Source organism: Stegostoma tigrinum, chromosome 9, assembly GCF_030684315.1.
Source record: "Stegostoma tigrinum isolate sSteTig4 chromosome 9, sSteTig4.hap1, whole genome shotgun sequence".
In the NCBI taxonomy this organism is placed as follows: Eukaryota; Metazoa; Chordata; class Chondrichthyes; order Orectolobiformes; family Stegostomatidae; genus Stegostoma; species Stegostoma tigrinum.
In genome coordinates, this window is record NC_081362.1 from 83667012 (window position 1) to 83684919 (window position 17908).

A 17908-nucleotide genomic window follows, 5' to 3' on the forward strand; every position below is an offset into this window, starting at 1 on the left:
ATGCTGTAATCATGTGACACCTGTGACTTTTGAATGCAAACATCACAGTATTATGACAAATTCCTTCAGGACAGCACTGTAATCCCAAACATCATTAGAGTCACTCATGAATTAATTTTAAAACTACACCTCTGTCTCCTTGCAATGAACCAACACATCACTTTACAGGAGAAGTGAAGTGATAATGGGAACTGCAGATGCTGGAGAATCCAAGATAATAAAATGTGAGGCTGAATGAACACAGCAGGCCCAGCAGCATCTCAGGAGCACAAAAGGCTGACGTTTCGGGCCTAGGCCCTTTACAGGAGAACATGCCTAACATCTAAGTTTGATCAGACGGACAGCAAGCAATTATTGTGGCAAGTATAAGGCCAGTCCCAGCCAGATAAGACCTATGTGCCTGAGCTTCAACAGGATCCGCATCACCGAGTCCCTGACCATGAAAATCTTGGGCTATACCACTGACAGGAGAGCTACAGAAGTAGAGGCTGGGAATTCAATGCTCAGTCTCTAATCCTTTGATGGTTCCATCCTCCATAAAATTCAGATGGACAATTCAGCCATCAGTGTAGCCAACTGTAAAATGTTGTGAAGATATACCAGCACAAGATTGACATAAAATCTTCATGACTTATCTATAAAGCAATTCTTTAACTTTTGACAATTTCTTTATAGTTAAGCAAAAAAACAAAAAGGTGCATTATTATATAGTGCCACTTCAGGCAATTTCAAGCAGACCCCAATCAATTCCCTGGATGGACAGGGACAAGAGGGTATGACTACAACTGGGGCAGTTTAAGGGATCCAGAAGGTACGTTGAAGGAGCCTCAGCCTTGACCTTGCAGGTGAGGGATTCCAGCTGCCTGTGTGGATGAGAGTGGGGGCTGCACGAAGAATGAATAAACTGACCGCAGCTGTGTTACAGTGAGCCATTCAAGGTGGGGGAGGGGGAATAAGTTTAGTTACAATCAGGAACAGTAGAATCAAGAGAATAGGCACTGTGCTAAGTGGCCAGGATTGAGCACCCCAAAGTCTGCACTGTGTGTCTGGGTGAAGAGAAATTGGGGAAGGAAGGAAAGATCCAGTTGTCTGTATAATGTACCAACGATATAGGTAGAGAGAGATTCTATTGTGGTGGTGAGGGGAGTTGGAACAAAATTATGAAGCAGAATCAAAGAAAGTAATAATCTTCAGACTACTACCTGAACTAAGATCAAATTGGCACAGGGCAGCAAGATTAAAAAAGTAAATGTGTCACTCAAAAAGATTGCTGTAGGAGAAATGTTTGAATTTACAGGACATTGGTACCAGTACCAATAAAGGAGGGAGCTGTTCCAGTGGGATGGGCTCTACTTGAATCATGCTGGAACCAGAGTTCTGGTAAATAATACAATCAGGGCTGCGGATGGAGCTTTAAACTATGGAGGGTGGGGTCCATTTATACAGCAGTGTGGGTAGCGTTGGGGAACCACAAAAGAAAGAAAAAGTCCTGATGGGAGCTGTGCAAAGCTACCTACTAGTAGTCAGGATGTGTGCAGAAAATAAATTAGGTGGCAGGAAAGGAATGCAAGAAAGGTACTATTTACAGTAATCATTGGGGGACTTCAATATGCAGGTGGACTAGGAAAAATAAAATATCAGGTTGGAAGTGGGTCCCAAGGAAAGGAACATATGGAATGTCTACAAGATGCTTTTGTAACAGCTTGTCATATAGCTGACTAGGGAACTGGCAGTTCTGGATCTGATGTGTAATGAGGCAGACTGGATCGGGGGAGGCTAAAGCGAAGGAAGCCCTAGGAGTTCATGACCATATTATGATGAATTCACTGTGCAGTTTGAGACATAAGCAGGAATCTGATGTTTCAGTATTACAATTGAAAAAAGGTAACTACAAAGACATGAGGTAAGAGCTGCCCAGAGTTTAATGGAATGTGATCCTAGCAGGGGAGGTGGTGGAATGACCATGGCAGGTATTTCTGGGGTAAATCAGGAGGCAGAGCAGAAATTCATCCCAAGGGAAGAAGACACCTACTCTTGTTAGTGCATGGTAAAACAGGGCCGAGTTTGTATGACTTTGTTGGGAGGTGGTTGTGCCTAACAAGTCTGCTTGAATTCTTTGAGCAAGGTAACAAGCAAGTTTGATGATGGGGTGGCCAGTGCATGTGATCTACCTGGAATTCCAGAAGGCCTTTCACAAAGTGTCTCAGATTGCCAAATAAGTGCCGATCATATCTGGAGTGCAGTTACTGACATGAATTGCTGACTGGCAGAAAGCAGAATAGGGAATAAAGGTGTCATTTTCAGGACAATAGCTGGAGAGTGATCAAGTTCCAGAGGCCCATGTTATATTGTAACCATCTGGAGGAAAGAACTAAATGGTATTGTTGCCAAGTTTGCAGATGATACAAAGACAGCTAGAGAGTCAGGTAGTGTTGAGGAAATGGGCAGCCTGCAGACCGGCTTGGACAAGCTTGGAGAGCAGGTAAAGAAGGAGCAGATGGAATACAATGTGGGAAAGTGTGAGTTTATGTACATTTCTAGGAAGAATAGATGTGTTAACTCTTTTCTAAATGGGAAACGGCTTCAGAAATCTGAAGCATTTTGGGAATTTGGAGTCCTAGTCCAGGATTCTCTGAAGATTAGCATGCAAACTGAGCTCCACTATATCACAATGGAATAGAAAGAATATGGAACTTTAAGTAAAGAAGTTTTTTTGCTAAATTCTTAATTGGATTCAATAATGTCTTACTATATTTTTTTTAAAAAAATGGTTCCCAGTTTAGTTTCCACTGAGAAGTAAAAACCCTCTCATGCTCAAAAGGGCCTCTCTCAGATCATCCTTCAGCATTCTCTTTTCTGAAAGAAAACCAGCCCAATCTGTTCAATCTTTTCTAAGAGGTATTATCATAAATCTGGTTTTCATTCTGGGAAACCACTTTTGCACATCAAGTGTCTGCTAAAATCAGGAAAGGAGAACCATGCATAATATTCCAAATATGGTTTTGCAAATATTCTATCAAAATTCAACATAAATTGGTGCTTTACAAAAACAAATCTCTTTGCCTTTCTTTAAAAGTGGACTATTAACCTGTTTATATAACTTTATTGATCTCTTCATATGTAATGTTTAACTTGATTGAGGAAAAACATGGCATCACAAGCCTTAAGCAAAATATAGCTAAGAAGAAGAAACAGGTGCTTTTGAAGGACGTTTGATGTAGAAGACATGTAAAACCAAAGATGAAAAAGTAAGAATTCAACAATTTTTTTCAGCTGATTGAAATCTGAATTGACAAGGCTTTGCAAGCAGACAGAATAGGTTCTATTGCATAGCCACAAAAACCATCTTGAAAATAGGATGCAAGCGTTTTCATGATTGATGTGTCATCATTTGGTGGATGAAAGAATTAAAACAGCTGATAAATATACTTAGCATCTAATGCTTGTATGAGCATAAACGCTCAAACAACTGTGAGGTGTCGCCAAGTTACAAAGTTATTCACAGGGGGCAGCACGGCGGCTCAGTGGTTAGCACTGCAGCCACACAGCGCCAGGGACCTGGGTTTGATTCCAGCCTCAGGCAACTGTCTGTGTGGAGTTTGCACATTCTCCCCATGTCTGCGTGGGTTTCCTCCGGGTGCTCCAGTTTCGTCCCAAAGCGCAAAGATGTGCAGGTTAGGTGAATTGGCCATGCTAAGTTGCCCAGTGTTCAGGGGTGTGTGGGTTATAGGGGAATGGGTCTGGGTGGGATGCTTCAAGGGGTGGTGTGGACTTGTTGGGCCGAAGGGCCTGTTTCCACACTGGACGGAATCCAATCTAATCTATTATTTTTATGAAGCATTTCTACTAGGGAACATCAGATGGAAACAAAAACTACTGCCATTGATTCTAGTGAACAGATCAAGCAAAAGAAAGGTGACTTAAAACTCTGTCAAAATAATTTAAGAATTTGTATTTGCAAAAATCTCAAGTGAAGCCATAGTGGGGCAGGAGATGATGATTTGGTGAGCCAAACATGAAATATCAACCCAAAAACCTGAACAAAAGGAAACAAATTCAGCTTTGCCAAATGTATCAACAGACTGTCTCAACTCCCACTGTCAATTTAGTGAATTCCAGGATATGCTCCTAAAATATCAATGAAGTTTCTGCTATTTTTTAAAATTTTTGTGGAAAACATCAAAAATAAAACCTGTAAATCTATGTAAGCAACTACTATTGGATGACATTACAGAAGAATGAATGCTATTGTTAATATAGGTTTAATTAGTCCACTACAGTAACTCACTAACAGTGGTAGACTTGTCAACGTTAAGGGCACTTAAATGGTCACTGGATAAACATATGGATGGTAATGAAATAGCGTAGTTTAGACGGGCTTCAGACCAGTTTCACAGGTTGGCGCAACATCAAGGGCCGAAGGGCCTGTACTGTGCTATAATGTTCTATGTTCATTTGAACTTTATAAACAATTTATAACAACTAGTCTAATCAACAAAATGTCAACTTCCAGAAAGATTTGCTATCACATGAATTGGGGCTAGGACAAACCAAGGCACTAGCTTTTTGATTTGTTCACAGTATAGAAGCTATAACAGTGCTCCTATTATGCAGAGCAGACTGGAAGTTCTGTAAACACATTTGAGCCCATTTGAAGGACGTACCTAAATAAACCAAATTTAGGTTAATCAACAGCCAAACGTAAAAATCAAACATGCCCAAGTCCAAAAATGAACAATAGGAAGGAATCGGGTGCATCATTGAAAAAGAATGAAGTCAGTACCAGAGGCAAGCCAACATTATACTTAATTTTTTTTTGGGGTGGGGGGGGGGGGGGGGGGGGGGGGGAAAGAGGAGGAGGAGGAATTATGTCCAATTAGGAGAAGTGTGTTACGGAGCACATTGCAGTACCTCTGGAACTGACAAACCAAGACAAAGATGCTTTACAGATTCTTGCAAATTATACCATGCAGCAGTTATACATTTGAAGAAGCCCTGGTCAACCTAATAAGTAGCCACTGCCTTAGAATACATTTCAGTCTTTGCAGGTGATTTGTTACTGTTTGAAAAACAGCACCATACTGTCTACTCATCAGATCAAAATCTACTCTGGAATAGCTTTCTTCATACAATTACAATCTCCTTGTGGTTTACGGATTTTGAAAATTATTACACAATCTCTATAAAGCAAGGAAGCAGTACACATGGAAAATTCTGCTGAGAACATGCAGGAAAATGTTAGAGAAAATTTCAGCACTATATTCCTCAAAAAAATTTATAGGCTAAACAGAATGAAAATAATAATGTGAAAATAAATTACAAATATGCTGATAATTATCTTCCAATCAGCCATCCAAGTTTCTTCTCCCGTATCATGCTAAAAATTGAAAAAATACTGATAACAAACAGCTGAATTCTAAAGAAGCCTTTAATAATTCCTTTATAATTGAATGATTTGCTGCTGAGATCAACAGTGAAGGAATTTGGGTACACATTGAGAATGTGGTCTTCTCAAGCTGTAAAGAAACGTTACTTCATTTGCTTTACCACCATTTCAGTGTTCTCCAATTAAATACTGGTCTTCTGGTGGCCCTGCATTCTAGTTTACATATGCAGGTTATGTAAATAACGAAAGATCAGCAGTCTGTATTGTGCCTGTACAGTAATGTTGCAGTGTTTATTTGGTTCCCAGATCTTGCAGGTTGAGGGAGGACACAATGCTAATCCTGTTTTAGTCAGTTTACATGACCATAATGTCCGGGAAAAAGCTGTAACAATAATTGTTGAGTAACAACAGATGATTTCAAAATTTAATTTACAACAGGAACTGGGAACAATAGAAAAGGTGTCAGTCGCTCAAGCTTCTTCTTCCATGACTTATCTTTGTCCCTTATTCTAATATCCTTCATCAAGAAAGTTGCAGAAAAGTGCACTAAGCTTCTAACATCCTTGACATGCAGATTTGTTTAACTACAGTTCTGAAAGGTCCAGATCCAATTTTTTTCCCCCCACAAACTAAACTTCCTAACCAGAAGGTTTTGACAACCTTATCTCTTTCTCTTAATATCTTAAATCAATTCACTTACTCAACTTTCTCAGTTCCAGGGAATACAGCAAGCAATACTTTGCAAAATGATTCCGAGCAGACCATGGTTCACTTTATCACTGTGGTATCATGAACCATGACTCTTCAAAAAAGCTGGCCGAAATCCATAAAAACTGAAACTAGAAAGTGCCGAACCAGCCTGGTCAAGATGCAGGCTGCAGCCTTGTGACCTAAACCAGTTGACACACTAAATAGAGATAGTAAGAAGTGCAGATGCTGCAGTTGGACAACACAGTGTGGAGCTGGAGGAATACAGCAGGTCAGGCAGCGAAGGAGCAAGAAAGCTGACATTTTGTGTCGGGTTTGTCCAGCTCCGCACTGTCACACACTAAACAGGCCAGTGAGTTTTGAGAAGATTTGTAGCTCAGGTTGAGGTTCTGGGTGTGAGTTTGCTCCATGAGCTGGAAGGTTAGTTTTCAGACGTTTCGTCACCATTCTAGGTAACATCATCAGTGAGCTTCCAGTGAAGCGCTGGTGTTATGTCCCGCTTTCTATTTATCTGTTTAGGTTTCCTTGGGTTGGTGATGTTATTTCTTGTTCCTGAACAGGAAATGACATCACCAACCCAAGGAAACCTAAACAGATAAATAGAAAGCGGGACATAACACCAGCACTTCACCGGAGGCTCACTGATGATGTTACCTAGAACGGTGACGAAACGTCTGAAAACGAACCTTCCAGCTCAGCGAGCAAACTCACATTCAGAACTAAACAGGCCGTAATGAAAAACCAGAAACCCAGGAATGGAGGCAAGCATCCATCAAGACACAGCCAGCATTTTTATAGAAATGTCGCAAGTCATCTTGACATGGCAAAATGCAGGCCACTGTCTTTCTTGGTTATATTTCTGGTGCCAGCTCAAATTGCCAGATTTAGTAAATCCAATTTCACTTTTTGATTTGATTCCTCATCCACTACACTACTGTATCCAGCACACTCCTGTGTGAAAGCTAATGGGTTTACTGTATTTGTCCTCTCCTGCTGGTCAGTAACACAATTGTAAAGTCATCTCTTTCTAATTTGTGCATGATCTCCTTAATCAAGACATGGGAAACCACATACCACCAGTGACATAAGTATTTAGGCCATGTTGGTTTTGGATGCCTCTAACTGGTAGTGGCATATTAGTGTATTTTGCTGTTAAAATTGTCTTTATAAATAGGTGTATAGGCAAGTCATTGGCTCCCTGCCCCGGGTACACCTGTACCTTTATTGTCAAGCATCTATGTCTAAACACAGCAATGAAAATCTATTGCTCTGCACTCTTGCTAGAATCCATGATAGTAAGCAAAAGCTGGTGAGGCTGCTCCCATTATGCTCAAAAATCTTTAATGCAGGAAGAACTCTTCAGCAACTCAACTTTCAATGAAAACTTAATGAAGTCCTATTCCATTTACAAGGATGAACACATTCAACAATTCTTAAATTGACAGCCTAAGGTGTTTTACCATCAAGTGCACAACCTTGCTACTTAATTGGTTTTAGACAAATCAACATTCAACCCTAACATATCTAAATCAGGCAGGAGTATTTCAATAAGATATATACAGGCAAAAAGATAGGTAAACAATCCAAACTTCTCTTTGGAATGTTATGCACCTCCACATTATAATTAGCTTAACAGATGTGTCATGTTTTCATGATTAACCTTAATCTATAAAACAACTTCTACATTGCAACCAAGCTAGTTCTTCCAGACAGACTGAAAAAGGTCTTTGAAAATATTTCATTGTATTATAATTCGAAACAAATACTGCATGACTTTGTGGTCTAAAATTATTTTAAATTTATCACCTCTGCCTTTGGATCACAGCTTTTATTTAGTACTGGAAAATCTATACTTTTTTTGCCAAGCTAGTTCAAACATTCAGCTCTCAAACAGCCTGCTAGAGAATGTTTGTTTTTGTTCTGTTCCAGTACAGATTCTCATCCACACCCCACCCCTGCCCCTCTTTTTCCAGATGATCTCTCATTGTCATTAATGATTCTTACTTCCTTCTCACTATCTCTTATTACTACTCATTATTTTTATCATACAATATGAACTGTGCAAATCAGAAAACTGTTGCTAGCATTTGCCTACTAAGCTAAGCATAACTGCTGGATAATTTTATGGTAGGGATGGTCCTGACTACAGCATGTAATTAGTTAAGGAATAAGGAAGCAGACAGAAGCAGTGAACAAACAGTTCTGTCAAAAGAGAAGTGCACTGATGTCCTCCAGAGGTTGATTATTTGAAATACTTTATACAAGAGTAACTGGATTTGGATGCAGGGAGAACAGTTGAGATTTGCAGTTCAAAACTTAGCGAGTGTAGTAATGGCAAAACAGGGGAGCGGTAGACTTTACAACTAAGTAATTAGGTTAAAATGGGCAGATGTATGACATGCAATTCAATATGCTTAAGTGTGAAGTCATGTGCACTGCAAGGAACAGAAGAAACATAATCCAAATTGTGCTATTTTACAGGCGACAAGATCGCATTGACTTGAGAACACATTTGCAAATCTCCCACCTTAAGCCGCACCTCCATCTCCTACCTACTAACCTCGTCCCACCTCCTTGACCTGTCCATCTTCCCTGGACTGACTTATCCCCTCCCTACCTCCCCACCTATACTCTCCTCTCCACCTATCTTCTTTTCTCTCCATCTTCGGTCCACCTCCCCCTCTGTCCCTATTTATTCCAGAACCCTCACCCCATCCCCCTCTCTGATGAAGGGTCTAGGCCCGAAACGTCAGCTTTTGTGCTCCTGAGATGCTGCTTGGCCTGCTGTGTCATCCAGCTTCACACTTTATTATCTTGGATTCTCCAGCATCTGCAGTTCCCATTATGTCCTAAGTTGATCTGCTTTACCCGTCATGCCTCTTGCATTGAAGGAAATATGGTTTAATTTGTCAGTCTTGCCTCGTTTCTCTGTCAAGCTTGCCTGCTTTGACTATTTGACTTGATCCCCTTATCAACTCTACCAGCCTCCAGTTTTCCCTTGCTATTACTTTTGTCTCCACTGACCCACTCCCTGACCCCATCATGACCTGACCCTGTTCCCCGCCATGCCCCAACTGTTGGATGTACTTAAATAATGGTTCAATAAATAGCAAATAAAATCAAGTTTTCTCTTTCTCAGAACCCATAAGTGAATAAATACAAAAACACAAACGTCACTTAAAATAATTCACAAGGCACAACATGCATTCTTTACTCTTACCGTGTCAATCATTTTACGAGCTTCCTCCTCTTCCATATTGGAATTTTCAAGTTCGATGGTGTATGTCCCTTTATCACTCTGGTCATCATCATTTTCCTTTGTGGCCAATGGAGAAAGTTTTATATGTTGTTCCAAGTGCTGACTTTGATTCTGTCTCTGCCCAGTACTACCAGAACATCTTGAATGTGTTGTTTGGGTAGATATTAAAGGAACTGATAGTTCATCAGATTTTTGCTTTTGTAAGTGTTTTGTTTGAAGCTCATGTACACTGTGTGGTGATTTATTATGAGGGGGGCTTGGCTGATGTGTTGAACAACTTGTCTTCGAGTCAGTTACGCCAGCTTTAGACCTGTCCAGCTTTGCAGGTGGAAATGGATGAGGACCTTCTTGGGGTACAGCTGGTGAAATCTGTGTGAAAGAATAGGATCGTCGCTTGCGTGGGTGATCATCAAAGAACTCAATCATAAAGGCAGTCCTATTCATTGAAGGAATCTCATGGGCCTTTTCTGAAGTTGCAATCTTCTGATGAAGCCTCTGTTCTGCATGATACATCCTCAATTGATCTTCAAGTGCAGCATGTTTGTGAGCACACCTTTGGCCATTTCCATTTTCTGTATCACTCTGTGTTCCATCATCATGTTTACTCCCTTTAAAAGAAGTCAAACATTTAAAATTTAACTTCTAAAAGTTCAAAAATACTTGTTTGCATTTTATGCCCAATGGAAGAAGAGAGGATAAGACAACATTTAAAAACTTCTCAAGTATGCAATGATCAATTTGGTGGGTGCTTCTGAAATGGTGACAAATACTACAAACACAATTCAAACAATAAGCATTTTACGATGTGAATAATGACTCTAGGGCAGAACTGAGTTGCTATTGTTTTCGAATCTCTTGCCATTGTCCAAGTGAAAAAAACTGAGTTGCAGTCCTTTTGCAAATGAGCCAAGTAGTACAGCTGCTCTATTCTTCCCTTGTGCACATGCTTAGGGAGCTAAGGCTGATTCATTACTTTCTATGTATTCAAAAGGAATAAGGTTAAAAACTTACAAAAAACATATCTAGTTGAAGGACACAGTATCGAAATTAATATTTACAAAGGGAGAAGTGACAATTTCAACATGAATGTAAACAAAGTTTGCCAAATACTATTTTTGCTCATGACAACTATATGCTTGAAGAAATCCACCTAATGGTTTCAAAAGGGTCACCTTTTCCCATTATGGAAGTATTTTCTGGACATTCCCTAAGAATTCAGTAGTTAATAATCAAATACAGTTTTTAAAAACAGGCTAGAGAAAGCAAGAGGGAACAGACATAAAACAAAGTATCTCCTAAAAGTTTAGCAGAACAAAAACAAGTAGCATACAAATTGCACATGACTGACTGCAATCAGTGTTAGTAAAGCAAGAGTTGCTTACGTTATACCATAAAGAAAGGGAAAACCTATTCATTTGGTCCCTTATTTTTCTATCAAATGTGCAGCGATTCCCTCACTGAAGAAAAGTCAAATGTTAAGTTGAAATCTTCAGCAAAAAGCTGCCATGCAAACCTCTGAACTGAAATGTTAAGCTTTTCTCTCTCCACAGATACTCTCAGACCTGACATTTCCAATGCTACTTTTGTTTCACAGAGACAGTCAAATATCAGTGTATTAAAATGATGTGGTCTTTCAGATACCACATACAATTAAAGAGATTTAATTGTATTTTATAAAATTAATGCACATTTCAAGTTGCAACTGATAAATAAATAATCCACTACATGCAATAACTTGACAATTTAAAAAAACTTACCCTTTAAACTCTAGGTACGCACTATCTTTTTCAGTCACCCTAAATGATCGTCTGGATTTACTTTGCATATCTTACATACTTTTGTAAACCTTCCCCAGAGACCTCCCCCCGCCACACTTTCTGTTTAAGACTAAAGTGATTTAGGTCAAGTAGTTCCTCAAAGTTGGAATTAGGCAAACAACATTTTGCGACTGAACTTAAAGTCACCGCTGCCCTCCCAGATCATAGGGCTGCTCTTTAATAAGAGATGATCGTTTAACCTGAGGGTTACCACATCTCAGCCAGGAGGAGAGTTCTTTGAGGTAACTTCAGCCAGTGTGGGTTTGAACCTGCACTGCTGGCACATCACTCTGCATTGCAAACCAGCCTTCCAGCTAACTGAATTAACCAACCTCAAGCAACTGGAAGACAGCAGTTTAAGTACTTCAAGCAAAGATGCTAAATAGTCAGTTCTTATGTTCTTTGAGATTGTTAAGTGACCAGATAGAATAGAAAAGTGACAGATAAATCCTTTTTCTAATGGAGCCACAAATTATTAACTCCTCTTTTCTCTTTCCCCCCACCTAAAAAATTTCTTAGTACAAATATATCTGTTCGGAAACAGACTTGGATTCTGATATTATGCTTTGGGATACATGTGGATGAGCATCACTGTTCTCTAAATTACTCTCCACTGTCCTTTCATCACTACTGAACTACTTTAAAACTGGTTAAAATCTGAGAAGATCAAATACAACAAGAATCAATATACCCACATGCTTTTTGAATTTGACTATTCCGAGCTTAAACACTCTTACTATTGACTCCATCAGGTTAACATTTTCATTAAACAAGTTTGCATCAATTGCAATATTTTTCATTTCAACAATGGCCCATCACCTTCCTGACTTTAGGAAAGAACAATTTATTTCTTGCAAGCTGAAGCATGGTCCAGTTTTGAAAAAGTGTTGTTTAACTTGATTCTATACAGGAACGGGGAAAGGATTTTTAAAATAATCTTGAACACGCAGTTATTGAATATTCATTGATAAGAATGATTCTAGATAACACTTTGTACTCGAAACATCACACTTTTATCAGGAAACAGAAGACTTGATACTGTAAGTGTACAATCAGCTTTCACAGATGATTCATCACTAAGATGCTCGGAATCAAATGGCACAGCCCAGCAACTTGTTTTTGAGCAGGCTTCCCTCAAGTGAAAACCCCAAAATAGCCTCCAACTGTTTGCAAAACAACGTTCAAACAGAACAATGATAATAATTATAAAATACATCCTGAAAGCTGTCTGCTATTTTCACTGAAATGAGTTCAAGGAAACAAACTGGCAATAAACTGGAATCATACGGTGTTCAAGAAGTGGTATGTTCAAACAAAATTCCAACGTGCCTTTTTATTGCCTTTTTTAAAAATACAATCCAGGTATCTCCACTATGACTCAACTCAAGTTGGGAAAAAACCCACAGATGACGCCATTATAAAAATATTAGACAGTTTGAGGGCACAGATGGGAAAAGCACCAGGGGATACAATTTGGGGATTTGATTACACCAATGCAATGCTGTATTCTAGCTTTCAAAGAAAAGTGAGATTGTAGGAATTAAATGGTTTGCGTCAATATTTATGATAGAGAGGTACATTAGCTTAACATTCGTGGTTGAGGTGAGACTGAAAAGAACAAGAAAAATAAGTTTAACATAATAGATGATAGGGACAAAAGCGTTATCTTTGCTCTTCAGCGCAACTGTCAGTCAGCAGTTTGAGAGAGGAGAGTGAAAGAGTGACATTTGATATGGTCTAGCCAGATATGGTGTCACGGACTAAATCAAACATCAATTTTGATTTGCAGCCTTTTGCAATATTTACACAATACCCTTGATAACTAACAAGAATTTTACCTTTTAATCGCCTCATCTGAACAGAAAGATCACTCTTTATGCTTTTGCAATCATCATCCATTGATTCTCGTCTCATTCTAGGAGGATCATTCTGTGCCAACCAGTCAGCCACTTTACTTTCTGCTGCTTTCATTGCAGCCTGGAGTCCAGATAGCTCTTTGACTGGAGGAGACTTCTTCTGCTTATGACGCTGCTCGGGTGTGAATTTGGTGACATGATCTTTGATTGTCACTTTGCCTGGAGTATGATCATCAAATTCAATAGTGAACGAAGCATGCCCTTGAACAACTGCATGAGTGGCTTCTGTATCTTTTGTAGGGATTTCATGAATTGAACTTTCCATTGACACAGCAGCTTGGTGAAACTCTTTAGTAGGGATTTCAAAATAGCTTGGCTCCCTACAGAATGGATAAATTACTTCTTCCAAGTCTTTTCTATCTTCTTTGGGTTTATTAACTTCCTTGGCATCTTCTGAAAAAGTATTAGGATATGAAATTCACTACATAAAGGGCTAAAGTTTATTTAAAAAAGTCAACTTAAATCTTTCCTGCGGCAGATATCAAAAGAATTTCTTTCAAAGCTGCACTACTTCCCACAAGGAATAAGTGACAACATTTATTGATCAGGATTTCACTGAAGTACAATTAATGACATATAATTTGCAAACAAAAATTTAATTCTGTGTTTCAATGGAACAGCAATATTTCTTGACAATTGTCTGAAAGCAAAAACAAATACCAGAAATGCATCCAATTTTGGTTTATATTAATGGAACTTAATTTAAAATCAGTTTTTTGTGCATTAATTAGAAGCTTTCATAATAACAAACTAATCTGGTAATATGATGCAGTCATTACAGGTTGACACTAGTAATTTTCCATGTGAATGCCTTATTTCAAATGGGAGAGGCTCCAATGAAAACCAAGCACTTCTAAAGGGGAAACAAAAATATTTTCCAAAGATATGCTTAACAATGTGAAAGGAGGGGAAGATAAGGAGAAATCAACATCACAACATTAGCTGCATATATTAGTTAAGATGCATACTTTTGCTTCCAGAAAGAAATAGCATTTCTCTTGTAAAAGCAACTGAAATATAGATCCTACCACTGTTAGTCTATAAATAGTTGCTGACAAGTTAATACTGCATAGACTCACCACTTGGGCTTCCACCTCCTGTAGCACTGCTTTCTATCTTCACACTCCCAGGCTTGGGATCTTGCTTGCTCGAATTTTCATCATCTGCATCATCTTCACCCCACCAAGCAGGCTGGCCATATAGAGGGGTACCACGGGCCACAGGTATAGCAGAAATGTCTAATAGATGTCAAGAAAAATGGAAACACAAGCAGCATTAGTTCTCCTGTACAGTGTCTGTCAACAAAGTGAGAACTCAAAATTTGAATTTAAACAAATAACGTAATAAATTTGCAGAAAAGTAATTTGATTAATTTAATTGCAAGAACATTCAGTTTTAACCATAAAAAGCACAGTTTTTACCATAAAAAGCACAGTTTTTTTGTGCTGATACTCTGTGTAAATAAATTCATCATAAAGGTTAAAGCTATATTTACTAAACTTGTATTCTCAGTTTTCATGAGGGCTTGCTTTATACTTACTATAGTGGTACAATGTCTACGGCACAAGAACAGAGTCCAATCACAGAGGCAAATATTTCAGCTTGTGATATATTTGAAAGCACTAAATACTGGCTGAAGTCTGTTCACACTTGCACTGGCCACCTTGTTCAAATTGAGAACTATTACATCATACAACAGGCTGCTCGCAGCTAAAGAAGCTGAAATAGCTACGGGCAGCTGACTAGTTATGAAACCATAGGTCACAGCTACAGCTGCAGTTTTAGACCACAAAGTTTATCTTTAATACTTTAAACATTCTGCCAGTTAAAATTAGGACTTTATACCAATTATACAATTAAGTACAGTTGTACTGAAAAGGATAGAAGAGACAAAAAGCTTAAATAGCGAAAAACAGGAAAGCTACGCAAAAACTGAAATGTTCATTAAAAAAAAAATAGAAAATTTGACAAGGACCAATTGAATACAAAAGCTAAAAGTTAATTATAGAGCATCTCCATTTTATAAACATACCATTTGCTACAAACAACCATGAAACCAGCTGAAATTATCTGAAATATGCATAAATTGGAGTAACTAAAATTGTCCTACAGCACAAAAGGCTGACAGGTTTTAAAATCATGGAGCATTTATGTAAATAAATAGAAACAGTTTCCAATCGTGGAAGGGTGGATAAACAGAAGCTGAAGGCTTGAGATGATTGACAAAAGAACCAAAAGCAACATGAGAAAACAGGTTTTACTCATTTGATCAGTTAGAACATGGAAAGCATTACTTAACAGGAGATAGATATCCTGATATTGTGACCTAGAAAGGGGCCAAGACAAAAAACTGAAGAAGCAAAATTCACAGGATTATGGTAAAATTATCTGAGTGGAAATAGCTACACAGTTCTTTGAAAGGGGTGGACAGACCCAATGGTCTGACTGATTTCCCTTCTGTGTGGTAATAGTCTATGAAAAATCACAGGTCTTCAACCTATAGTTTGTATGTCAATTTGCAGAGTGTAGCGGTGCAGATACTAAACAACAGACAGCTTGAAAAAAGAAAGACCACAAAACAAAATGTTAGGGCCATGTTTCATGGTTTTTCTCAAAAAACTTCATTATTTTCAAAGACTTAATTTAATCTCAATCCAGATGATATTTAAAGCCATTCCAATCTGTTCTTTTCATTTGATTGAAACTCAGCTGGATTGCTATGTTGGAATATATTTCAGAAAAGCCAGCTGACGATTCTCCAAGAAGCAGAGATCTGAGCAAAGCTTGAAGAGGTTGCTGCATATTTTTGGAATATGTTTTGCACAAGTGAGGTTGATTTGCGACTTAGCAATTGTTTTTCATCAAGTTGGAAGTTGGTATTGCATAATGCTTTGACTAGCTAGATCCACTGCTACTAAAGTAGATAATTGATAATTTTTCTGTTTATTATAATTAATGAAAGATGTCAAATTAGCCTTTAAGTAAGACAGCAAAAATGTTCCAAGCCACTTCAGGGAAGACAAAATTTGACAGCCTCTGATCACTCATACAATACCACATGCACAAACAACAAATACATTTGTATGGCTTAACAGGTGTGAGGGTAGCAATAATTTTGATGTATCATTTTAGGCAAGTTCTGCACATAGAACTAGTTACTTTTTTTAATTGAATTAGAAGTACAATGTCTGGTGTTCATATAAACTCAAAATTGAACAAGAATCAGCTTCATAAGTCTTAAATTCTAAAACTTGGAAAACACAGCAACTCAGCACTGATATAATGTTAATGCGACTGAAGTCACATTCAGCTGCATGCTTTTGGTTTAAAACCCTTATTAATTCAATCAATTTAGTTTTTCAAAAATCTACTCCAGATTCTGTATCTACATTTTGTAGATAGGTCAAATAATTATAAAGATGTAAGTAGCCTAAGTTATGAGTTCAACACTAAGTTTGGAATTTATTCCTTTGCTATTTACGATTTCAGTATATTATTTAGAAGATATTTTCTTATTCATCCATTTCTGCATCCTGAAAAATAGCTGACTGTCTTGTGTTACCACCTGACTGCATAAAGAGCCCTTCAACAAAGTACACATTAGTATTAATACAACAGATCATTTGAAACATTTTAAATACAGCAATTTGAGATAAAATTCAAAACAAATATCATTCAATAAAATAAATATTTAGAAGTTACCTGAAGTTTTATGCATCTCTACATGAACCATCACTTCAGCTTTGGCCTCAACAGAGCTATCTGGAGCTTCTGTTGATCCCTCAGCCTCCGTAAGTTTCTGCGGTAACTGCAACTGGCTTGTAAATTTCTCATGCTGAAAATAAGATTCAATCGTTTCAAAACTCCACTTTAAGCATGCAGACTGTATACTTTCTGATAAGTACATTACATTTACTACCAAAAATGGTAAGTATTTCATTACTTTCTTACATTAACATTGCAGACACAATGGAGCAAGTGGCCACATTCTGCACTGAAACAATTTGATTATTGTGATAAAATTTGACACAGGCAACTTTCAGCCAAGCTTTGCTAGCCTTACCTTCAGTGCTTCCTCTGGGACTTGCACTTCTCCTCTTGCTACAGTGAACAAATTGGTATGTAAGGCACGTTAAGGATAGAAAACAACAACACTGCAAACTAAAACACATTTCACTATCATAATTTAACTGTCATATTTGCTGGTTGATGTAGTGATAATTAACTGAAGATTAACAGGAAGCTGAATGGCCTAATTCTGCCTAATATCTTATGGTCTTAAGGTCTAAAATGTCAGTTCAAATCACTGATACTCTATCAGGTACAAATAATATATTTAATGAGAGCAATGATTAAATAGCAAGCGATAGTCTGAAGCATTAAACCTAAGATTGTTAAATGCAACAGAATGTTCAGAAAAGGTAGAAATAAAGAGTTGAATTTTTTTTGTTGTTCACTATTTAATTCCTTGCTGGTAAATAAGAAAGTATGTCATGAGGGAAGGAAGGATCAGGTTCAGCTGTGATGACTTTCCATCAAATAACCTGTTGAATCATGTAAAACAGCCACAACTGTGATTGAGGACAGTGTTGGCACCCCAAGGGCGACAACGCAACTTGTGATTTCTTTTTTGGGGGCGGGTGGGTGGAATTGAAAGTTAAAAATTTTTTTAAAAATCAATTAATATAAAGTCTTCTTGTGTACATTTCAAACCTATACAATTATACCAGTTATATTTACCAGGATTATTAATCATGGAGGTATTACTTATTGGAAACTGGAGAAGTATAATCAAGAAGAATGATTACAATGATGTGCCAAT

The 17908-nt window shown here is 38.0% G+C and overlaps 1 protein-coding gene across 15 annotated transcripts in view; it reads right to left on the minus strand.

Moving 5' to 3' along the window:
* Positions 1 to 17908, minus strand: part of cep170aa (centrosomal protein 170Aa) — a 126040-nt gene that overhangs the window by 61099 nt on the left and 47033 nt on the right. For all 15 annotated transcript variants that reach the window (XM_059648705.1, XM_059648706.1, XM_059648707.1 and 12 more), the window contains 5 exons: positions 17150 to 17205; positions 16789 to 16921; positions 14166 to 14324; positions 13009 to 13479; positions 9315 to 9961 (listed from right to left, as the gene is read on the minus strand). In XM_059648705.1, coding sequence (XP_059504688.1) covers positions 9315 to 9961; positions 13009 to 13479; positions 14166 to 14324; positions 16789 to 16921; positions 17150 to 17205 — 1466 coding nt within the window. The remainder of the gene's footprint in view (positions 1 to 9314; positions 9962 to 13008; positions 13480 to 14165; positions 14325 to 16788; positions 16922 to 17149; positions 17206 to 17908) is intronic.